This window comes from Helianthus annuus, chromosome 13 (assembly GCF_002127325.2).
Source record: "Helianthus annuus cultivar XRQ/B chromosome 13, HanXRQr2.0-SUNRISE, whole genome shotgun sequence".
NCBI lineage: Eukaryota > Viridiplantae > Streptophyta > Magnoliopsida > Asterales > Asteraceae > Helianthus > Helianthus annuus.
Genome location: NC_035445.2, coordinates 145,013,762 through 145,023,447, shown reverse-complemented (window position 1 = coordinate 145,023,447; position 9,686 = coordinate 145,013,762). Strand labels below are relative to the sequence as shown.

Sequence of the window (9,686 nt, the reverse complement as noted above, 5' to 3'; positions counted from 1 at the left end):
CGGACAACATTTCCCTTAAAAGTCTGATGAGAGGCGAGGTTGGGAACGGGCAGGATTTATTTTTTTGGTTGGACCCGTGGTTGATTCAGAGGCCTTTGAAAGAAGAGTTTCCTAACTTATTTAGCTTAGAGAAGAGAAAGAAATGTAAAGTGAAGGACCGGATTGTGAAACCGGTGTCTAATCCGAGCGGAAAATGGTTGTGGAGGACCGAGCCTAATTCGGATGTTGAGCTTGCTGAATGGAGTAGGTTATGTTGTTTGCTGCGTTCTACCTTCTTATCGGATCAACAGGATCGATGGACGTGGCAAGGTTCCGGAGCGGATGGGTTCTCGGTGAAAGCGGTTAATCATTTGTTCGACCTAAGAAAAGATTTCAGTTCTCGGTTTGTTTGGGAATGGTGCAGCTGGATTCCGAAGAAGTGCAATCTTTTTGCTTGGAGGGCGGAGCAGGATAGGATTCCGACCAGGGAGGCTCTCAGTAGGAGAAATATTTTTGTCGAGGTTAGAGAGTGTCCGCTTTGTAACACGGGTGTCGAAACGGTGGATCACTTGTTCACCTCGTGTGGGGTGGCGACGGTCATATGGCAGAAAATCCAAAATTGGTGCAAAACATCTAGCTTGTTCGTCTTTTCGTTCCGTGATATTTTGGAGCTTCATAACTGGGTCGGCTTGATGGGTAAAAAAAGGGAGGTGTTCCGCGGCATCGCCATTCTTGTTTGTTGGAGAATTTGGAAAGCTAGGAACGAGTTGATTTTTGAAGGGAAGCCTTGTGTTATTGATGAGGTTTTCAGTGATATTAGATCCTTGGGGTATGTTTGGTTTTGTAATAGATCAAAAGGTAGTAGATTGTCTTGGAAAGATTGGTGTAGATTTGTAAATATGTAGTTTCGGGGTGGCCGCTCGGCTTCGAGCGGTTGGTTGTTTCTTAATAAAAGTTTCCTTTCAAAAAAAAAAAAACATAAGTCAAACATTGAATGACTATATATTTGAGGTCCAATAAGAGAAAGATATGTCTGACATATATTCAATGCATGTGAAAAATTTAAATGATGGTATAGGTCCATGTGAAGTATTAATTTGAATTACATGTGAAAGGATTTAAAGTTGCCTGCATATAAAGTCAAATCTCATTTTTATGGCACAATCATCGATTGGCAACCCGAATGAATCACGATTCGATTGAAATGAATTTTATTTTTAACGTATGTACACACATGATTTCAACATAAGGTAGATCGTAATAGTAAGTTATCCGGAGTTAACGACCTTAAAATTAAGGGGTTGTCACAACCTACACTGAGGTTATATTTATTCATATCTGCTACATTTCGAAGTGCACCCGTCAGTAACGATCCACAATTGCTTGTGGATCTTTGACGTTTTGTCTCTGTATTGTATGTTACGGTCTTTTGTTATCGAGTCTGTAAGTTCCGTCAAGTCTACGAAGTTGGTATGACGTTTTGTCTCTGTATTGTATGTATTAACAGTTTACATTTAATATACAGTTTAGGCTTTAATAATTTGTTATATATAGTATACATTTAATTATTATATTGCATTTATTAGATTGCATTTATTTAAAAATAAAAGAGAATTTAGGCTTTAATAATTTGTTATATATAGTATACATTTAATTATTAAATTGCATTTATTTAAAAAGAGTCAATTATTAGATTGCATTTATTTAAAAATAAAAGAGTTAATTTGAATTATTAGATTTCTTAAGAAAAAAACAAAAAATGAATTTAGGGGCTCAGGTTGATATTTCACTCATACCATAGGGACGCAAAGTGTTATTAATATATGTCAAAAGACGGTCTTACCCCTGCCTCAAACAGTCAAACTGACGGCAGAGACTCAAAGTGTTATGAATTCATAAGGTCAGGGGCTCAAAAAACTAAAAAATTAATTTAGGCGCTCAAGTTGATGTTTGGGACATACCACAGGGACGCAAATTGTATTTTTCTCTTGAAAATATTTTAAAAAAGAAACCATGTTGATGAGGTGTGTTTATAGAAATCTTAAGTATTTTAGTTTAATTCTCACTAAAGTTAAAAAGATTTTATATAGTCTGATTGGGTGACCCAAGCCGTCAAACTTATCAAATCTTTAAGTATTTTAGTGTAATCCTCACTAAAGTTATAAAAAAATTTATAGTCCAGTCGGGTAACCAAAGCCGTCAAACTCATCTGGCTTATTTTTCTTGATAAGAGATTATGTATATTTTTCTTGATAAGAGATTATGTATAAGAGAGAATGTTGTACGAAGTGTAGGAGACAAACTCAACTATTGATATCCCAAGATCAATGGCTCAAAATTAGATGATAACATTTTTGTAAATATGAGGTTCAAACAATTAAAGAAACAAATATAGAAAGGGTATTCTGAACCTTTCTAACTTGGACTCCTTCCCTCTTGATTTTCTAACAGCTATAACTTTTTCATACGTTAATATTATTAAAAAAAAATTACACCGTATTAAACAACATTTCAATCATTTTAATTCGAGCAGCCTATTGCTATAGTTTTCTTAAATTTTTTAACATGGTTTTGAGTACCCATTACGTGATTTTGAATACCCACATATTACTACATGATTTTAATACCCATTACGAGATTACGTGATTTCATTATAGTATGTGAAATCACACTAAGTGATTACATAACAATAGTTGACTATGTTTTATTACGCGACTATGTGATTTTGAATACCCATTTCGTGATTACGTGATTTCATTGTAGTATTTTATGTGAAACTACACAGAGTGATTACGTTATAAGCATAATTGTATAACATTAGTTATAACAAATCATATTGAATGTGTAATCAAGTAATGAATTTATATTAAATGTGTAATCACGTAATGGGTATTCAAAATCACGTAGTCATGTGTTGTGTATATTCAAAATCACGTAATCACGTAATGGACTAATATGTATTCAAAATCCCGTAATTTTTTAAGAAAACTAGAGCAATAGGCTGCTCGAATTAAAGAGAATGAAATGCTCGTTAATACGTTCTAATTTAAAAAGAAATATACTAACGTATTAAAAAGTTATAGTTGTTTCAAAATCAAAGGGGGTAGTTATTCACTTGAGAAATGACTATAATACCTTTAGTCCCAATGACACATGTCAATTCTTCATTCGCATCACAGGTATCCTTCGCTTGAAATTATTGTATCCTTTCTCTTTCTTTCTTTTCTTCAGACTACATGTTGTGGAAGGTGTGAGCGACCCGCCGCGAGCCACGTAGACTGCCACTCGCTCGTTAACACCGCAACGCGGTCAAGCTAGCGCCAACGCGAGTGGCCAGCGTGAGCGTGGTAGCCTGGGTGAGCGGGTGTTTTGGGGTCTAGTTAGCGACAGATGTCGCAATATTAGAAGATAAATCCAGGTTGTCAAGTGAGCGAAAACGAGTATTCTTACTAATAATATTTGAATATTAACGCCTTAAAACAATTGCCAACTTTTACCTCATTCTGTCATTCAGATAATTGTTTGGAACAATCGACTAATTTTAATTAAAAGTGTTTTTCCTTATTAGTTTGCGTATATTAACATCTAGAGTTTGGGTTAGGGTTTCTTTCACTTCTTCGCTTGTCCACTCGAGGTAACTGTTTTTTCAATTTCTTTTTCAATAGCATGTTGCAGTACTTGTTTCTGCTAGGGTTTCAATTATTTTTAGAGTGTTATTTATGTGCTTAATTTGGGGAAATTTGGGGTTTTTTATAGATTATGAACTTCAAGGATCTAATTTCATATGATTCAATTGATATATTAAATTGCAATATTTCTATCTCCATAGATGCACTTTTTGACTAATACTTGTTTGATCTAGAGAAGAAATCTCAAATAAAGTAGAGTTGAATCAGGACTGTTCTTTGGGTTTTGGGTTTTCTTTTTGGGGTCGGGTTGTCCGGGTTTCATCCTTGTCACTTTGTGAAAAAAGTGACCTGATAACCGACCCATTTAAAGTTTGGGTTTTGGGTTGTTCGGGTTTGCGGTTTAGATGTAAAATGAAAAAGAGAATATTTTTCAACAAAATATCATCAAAATTTAAATCTTGCTAAGGGGTGTTCTTCGGTTTTTATTTTTTTTCGAGTTTTGGGTTTTTGGCTAGCAAAAGTGACCCGACCCATTAAAAGTTCGGGTTTGGCTTATTTGGGTTCCAGTTTTTCGGGTATTCTCTAATTTGGGTTCGGCTGGCTTTGTATCCGTGTCAGGTTTCGGTTTTTGGCTAAAAATGACAGCCCTAGAGTTGATTTGTGTTTAAGAAAGTCACAGAAACATTATATAATTCTAGCTTCAAAAAAATCTGGATCTGATAGTGAGCTGCTATTTCCATGATAAATCTGTAAGCTTTTGACTGCTTGTTTCCGTAATGCGATATTCTGTATGCTGAGTATATGCACATTCTTTATTCCAATCAAAATATTAGAGACGATTTTGATAACAATTTTTTACGAAAGCTAATTTAATTGTCGATTGATATAAACGACGTTCATGTCTGCAGTTACAGTACTTTGAATGGCTTTGGTTGTCATTTGTGGTCAACCATGCAGCGGGAAGTCAACAGCCGCTCTTTGCCTGTCGGAGGCTCTAAACGACCTAGAATCTAAACCTAACGTCCGAATCATCGACGAAACCTCCTTTCACCTCGACCGTAATCAAACCTACGCAGAAATGACCTCAGAAAAAAACTTACGCGGAGTGCTTAGATCTGAAGTAGATCGATCATTATCAAAAGACAACATAATAATCGTCGATTCCCTAAATAGCATAAAGGGTTACCGATACGAGTTATGGTGTCTTGCACGCGCTGCGGGGATCAGGCATTGCGTTCTTTTCACTGACGTTGAAGAAACGCATTGCCGGAAATGGAATACCGAACGCAGGGAGAAAGACGAAAGTTCGTATAACGACGGGATTTTCGAAGATTTAGTACGAAGGTTCGAGAGACCTGACCGAAGGAACCGATGGGATTCACCGTTATTCGAGTTATGGCCGTTTAAAGACGGAATAGAAAAATCGTCTCCGGCTATTGTAGATCTTGTATCGTACGTAACCAAAAAAGTAGACTCGAAGACGCGAGATGTTAAAATCTTGCAGCCGACGATAGCGACACAAAGTGTGCGTTTTTCGGAGGCGAACTCACTTTACGAAATGGACCGAGCCACACAGGAGGTGACCAGTGCGATTATCGAGGCGCAGTCTTTAGCGATGGGTGGACCCGTGACCGGACTCTCTATTAGCCATGACTTGCCGACTATTAACATTTCGAGGTCGGTTGGATTACCCGAGCTTCGGAGGCTAAGAAAGACGTTCATAAAGTTGACTGGTCAATCGAGCTTAAGCGGGCCCCCACCGCCTTCGGATGCTGACAGTGCAAAGAGAATGTTTATTGACTATTTGAACAGAGAATTTGGAAGTGAATGAAGAATTAAATTGTCTATTAAGAATGATTTTTGAATGTAATTTCTTAAGCTTTTATTGTTATATTTTTGAATGAAATTTTTTTTTTTTATATATTTATGATATTAAATTAACAGAATTTATTTTACACAACTTACAGTTAAGCCAGATATTTATTTTCACTAATAAAGAATTCAAATCTCCAATTTAAAAAACAGATGATCAAAAGATAAAAATATAGAAGATACATAAGCAATAGCGACGAATCCAAGAGGCGGTAACTACTGGTTATTCAATGTTTCTGCGACGGCACCTGTGGCTTCATGCCATCACTGATTGTTGGTTTCTTGACATCGGTGACTGGTGGTTTCTCGAGTTCTAGATCTACCTCTGATTTCTTGGCTGCACGATGCTGATCGAAGACGTATAAAATGTAATAGACGAGACTGAAAAGCACGCTCACGACGCCCACAATACCGGCTGCAGAGAAGACCCCAGGGTTTAAAATGTAACAATGATAGCCATCATTGATGCTTCCCTTCGCGGTATTTTGACTGATTAACTTTGCACCCGCAATAAATAAAATAAGCGCTATAGAAGACGTTATCCTGTATAAAAACAGATAATGTTGGTTGAGTTTATTATCTATTATAGCTATTATGAATACAAAGATAGTTATTGATGTTTTATAATTGTTTTATAATTTTTTCAGTATCTTGTAATTCATTTCCACCATTGTTGTATTTGAAAACCCTAAATTTATCATAGTGTAACAAAGAAAATATTGAAATCTTGAGTTAAAATGAAGTTTCATAAAATAATTTCATACCATGATATAATAAGGAAGAATTGGGCGCATATGGGCTCGTTAGGGGTCCGTTGGTAACACGAACAACAGCCGTCAGTGGTTACTGTGATTATGATACGAGCTAGCACAAGAGCTATGGCCCCTGCTATGGCTAGACCCACGGCTGGGCTACTCGGGTAGTCGCAAAAAGGTCTGAGACCATAGTTTATGTGCATTCGAAGTTCATATGTCTGCCAGGCATATGTAACAACATGCATGATCATCAGTAATTGTAAAGATCAATTGATATATACAATCATTACTTGGTGAACAAATTGTGTTTTTCATAATGTGATGATAATGATGTAGTCATATGCTGGCTATACGGTTTACCTTAGCTCTCTTGGCTTCAGCGGCGAAACCTGCAACACCAACTGCTATCCCAAGTGTCGCTAGGAGAACAGCGACCAAAATAGTTTTGCCCTCCATTTCTTCCTTCCTTAAAGAGATGGTGTTATTATTAAATGAAAATGGTAATATGGTTTTATAGTTGGGGGACACGATAACGAAATGGAATCAGCCTTGGGGGTGACGATTGTGAAATGGAATCATCCTTGGGGGCGTACAACTAGATAAATTAAAACTATACTAGTTGACAAACATACAAGTCAAATATACAAGTCAAACTTGTTCATAAAAAGTCAACTGTGCTGAAATTAAAACGTGATGAACAAGTAATTAGGTTAGTTGTGTTATGTAGTTATAAAGCGGTTATTTAACCGCTAATTCTGTGGGTATAAATACCCCAAACTGGTTTCATTTGTAATGTATGATACATGTGTTGGAAATATTAAAGAGGTAAACATACAAGTTGGTATGTTTCTTCCATCCCACATTGGTGGAGGGAGTGAACTTTGAGTGGTTTATAAGGGTTGTTCCTTATGGGTCTCAGAAGTGTTAAATGGGTTGAGAAGTGGATGAAGCCCACACGCGCGTCGAGCCGAGCTCGCGAATGGTCGCGTTTGAGGCGCACGTACGCATCGTTGCGAGGAGCTGAGGAGCTTTTATTTTTAGCTAAGGTCCGGTCAGGTGGGTCAGATTTGTGGATCGAATGAGATAGGGAGATAGAGATTAATTCGAAAGAGTGGGGGTTATCCCATAGTGATTCGAATTCGTATAGGATAACTATCCAGCAACCGAATTCGTATGGGATATGTATTCAGTAATTCGAATTGGTTATGGATGGTTATCCCTCCCCGTTTTTCTCATTCTTTGGTGAATCATAACCTATAAATAAAAGGCTCCTGCTACCCATTCATTCACTCATATTTTCGCAGCCTACTCTCCTCCCACCTGTGTGTTCGTGTTTTCGTTCCAGCTTCTGCGTTTTCTGGTTTCCATTGCTGTTGGAATACCAGATCAGTTCTGCATTAAATCCTGGGAGTTTACGCTGCAGCTCACAGCAATACGAGCGCGTAAAATCCTTTAAGGACATGAGTCATCCGTGCAGTTCAAGTTTCTCGTTTAAGGATCTTCGATCTCAATCGCCAGGTTGGTTTTAATTTTGCATGTTCTTTAAATTCGTCCGACAACGGGACAGTCTCCTTCTACCTTTTTTTAATCAGTTTGTTCAAGTTGGAACAAACTGGTTTGGCTGATAACTCGGTAATTAATAAATTAACTGTTTGATTGAATTATTTTCAACATTCTTAAAGGATTTTATTTTTTGTGTTTTAATCAACAGTACAAATGGACCCTGAACTACCAACAGCCAATCTGAGATTCATGAATCAAGAGTTTGTCAAGTTGGACAGATTCGATGGTCAGAACTATACCCGCTGGGCGGACAAGGTTAAGTTCATGCTAGTTGTGCTGAAACTCTACTATATCCTTGATCCTGACTTGCTCACAATTCCTGATGACCCTCCTCGTGAGGCAGGAGAGCTCCCAGATGCAGATTTGGAAAAGCAAAGACTTGTCCGTAAGGAAGCTGAAGATCTTTGCCTGGGCCATATCAAAAACTTTCTTTCGGATCGTCTCTATGACTTATACGCGCCGGTAAAAAGTGCTAGAGAATTATGGAAAGCTTTGGAAGATAAGTACAAGGCTCATGAAGAAGGTACTAACAAATACCTTATTTCCAAGTACTTAGACTTCCAAATGGTCGATGACAAGTCAATCCTGGAGCAAGTGCATGAACTCCAAGTTCTTGTTAACAAATTGACTGCACTTTCTATTCCGCTGCCAGAAATTTTTCAAGTAGGGGTCATTATTGCAAAATTGCCTCCTAATTGGAAAGATTTCTCAAAGAGAATGATGCACAAGTCTGAGGACTACTCTTTGGACGAACTGTTGAAGCATCTTCGAATTGAGGAGGAGACGCGCAACAGGGACAAAAGAGGTAAAGTCGGATCGAGTGTGAATCATGTTGTTGGAGGATCTGGTCAAAAGGGAAAAGGGGCATCATCAAAGAATAAGAAGTTTACAGCACCAAAGAAAAAAGAATTCAAGAAGTCACAACACACTAACAACCATCAACCAAAGAGGTCTGGTAAATGTCATGTTTGTGGAGAAATAGGGCATTATGCACGAGAGTGCTCTCAAAGGAAATCTGGATCTACGGTTGGTTCTACAAGTGCTGTTGCTGTTGAGAAAGTTACCAATCTAGTGGCCAACGTGGGTCTTGGTGAAGTCAACATGCTTTCTCAATATACACGCATTGTGGCATGTAGAGGATGGTTTTTGGATTCTGGAGCCACTGTTCATGTTTGTGGGAATCGTGGCTCGTTTCTTACTTATGCTCATGTTCCTCAAGGAATAGTGGTGGTATGTGCTGATGGACATCGTGTAGAGGTTCGTGGTAAAGGCACGGTGCGGCTAAACTTTAGAGATGGTCAAGTGGTTACTCTTCAGGACGTGTTGCATGTTCCTGGTATCACCAAGGGTCTTGTTTCTGATGATAAGTTTGATCGGAATGGTTACAAGCTGGTTATCAAGAATCTCCGTGTGAAGTTTTCTCTAAATGACATCTATGTGGGTCAAGCAAAGAACACGGGTGGAATGTATCGTCTTGACTTAGCTGAAGATGGGATTGGTGAAGAAGAAGATTCGGATCAAGGGGGCGTTTCTGTGATTGACGGGTTTGGGAATGAAAGTGATAGTGATAGTGGTGGTAGTGTTAGTTCTAGTATTGGTGAATGTAATGCAATTGGTTTTGATTTGAATGAAATTATGTCTTCTGATTATATCGCTTGTTCAATTTCTTTATGGCATAAAACGTTTAGCTCATACAAATATTAAAAACATTGAAAAAATGCAAACTAAAGGTTTATTAAAATTAAAAGATAAAGACTTTGAAAAATGCGAAACTTGTGTTAAATCAAAATTCACAAAGAAACCTTTTCCAAGTGTTCATAAACGCAATACATCACTACTAGAACTAATTCATTCAGATATTTGTGAACTGAATGGAGTTCTTACTCGT

General features: G+C 37.6%; 2 protein-coding genes across 3 annotated transcripts; one reads left to right on the top strand and one right to left on the bottom strand.

Moving 5' to 3' along the window:
• The first annotated feature begins 3,460 nt into the window (after positions 1-3,460).
• On the top strand, positions 3,461-5,531 carry LOC110899641 (protein KTI12 homolog). Of its 2 annotated transcripts, XM_022146532.2 has the most exons (3): positions 3,493-3,613; positions 4,227-4,357; positions 4,517-5,531. In XM_022146532.2, exon 3 carries the CDS (start codon positions 4,531-4,533, stop codon positions 5,437-5,439), a length of 909 nt encoding a protein of 302 aa, XP_022002224.1. In that variant the 5' UTR covers positions 3,493-3,613; positions 4,227-4,357; positions 4,517-4,530; the 3' UTR covers positions 5,440-5,531. The 2 variants fall into 2 exon arrangements, with proteins under 2 accessions (XP_022002223.1, XP_022002224.1); XM_022146531.2 differs by lacking the exon at positions 4,227-4,357 and having other exon boundaries at positions 3,461-3,613.
• Positions 5,532-5,598: 67 nt separating this feature from the next.
• LOC110901900 lies at positions 5,599-6,691 on the bottom strand. Its single transcript, XM_022148660.2, has 3 exons — positions 6,596-6,691; positions 6,245-6,453; positions 5,599-6,023 (listed from the first exon to the last, which is right to left on the bottom strand). Exons 1-3 carry the CDS (start codon positions 6,689-6,691, stop codon positions 5,708-5,710), a joined length of 621 nt encoding a protein of 206 aa, XP_022004352.1. The 3' UTR covers positions 5,599-5,707.
• Positions 6,692-9,686: the final 2,995 nt, after the last annotated feature.

Bases quoted from the DNA above. Each gene is read 5' to 3' on its own strand.
- LOC110901900 (XM_022148660.2), bottom strand. From the start codon at position 6,691: ATGGAGGGCAAAACTATTTTGGTCGCTGTTCTCCTAGCGACACTTGGG. The intron at 6,454-6,595 runs GTAAACCGTATA...TATGCCTGGCAG, and splicing joins CTGAAGCCAAGAGAGCTAAG to ACATATGAACTTCGAATGCA. The intron at 6,024-6,244 runs GTATGAAATTAT...GTTTTTATACAG, and splicing joins TTCTTCCTTATTATATCATG to GATAACGTCTTCTATAGCGC.
- LOC110899641 (XM_022146531.2), top strand. From the start codon at position 4,531: ATGGCTTTGGTTGTCATTTGTGGTCAACCATGCAGCGGGAAGTCAACA.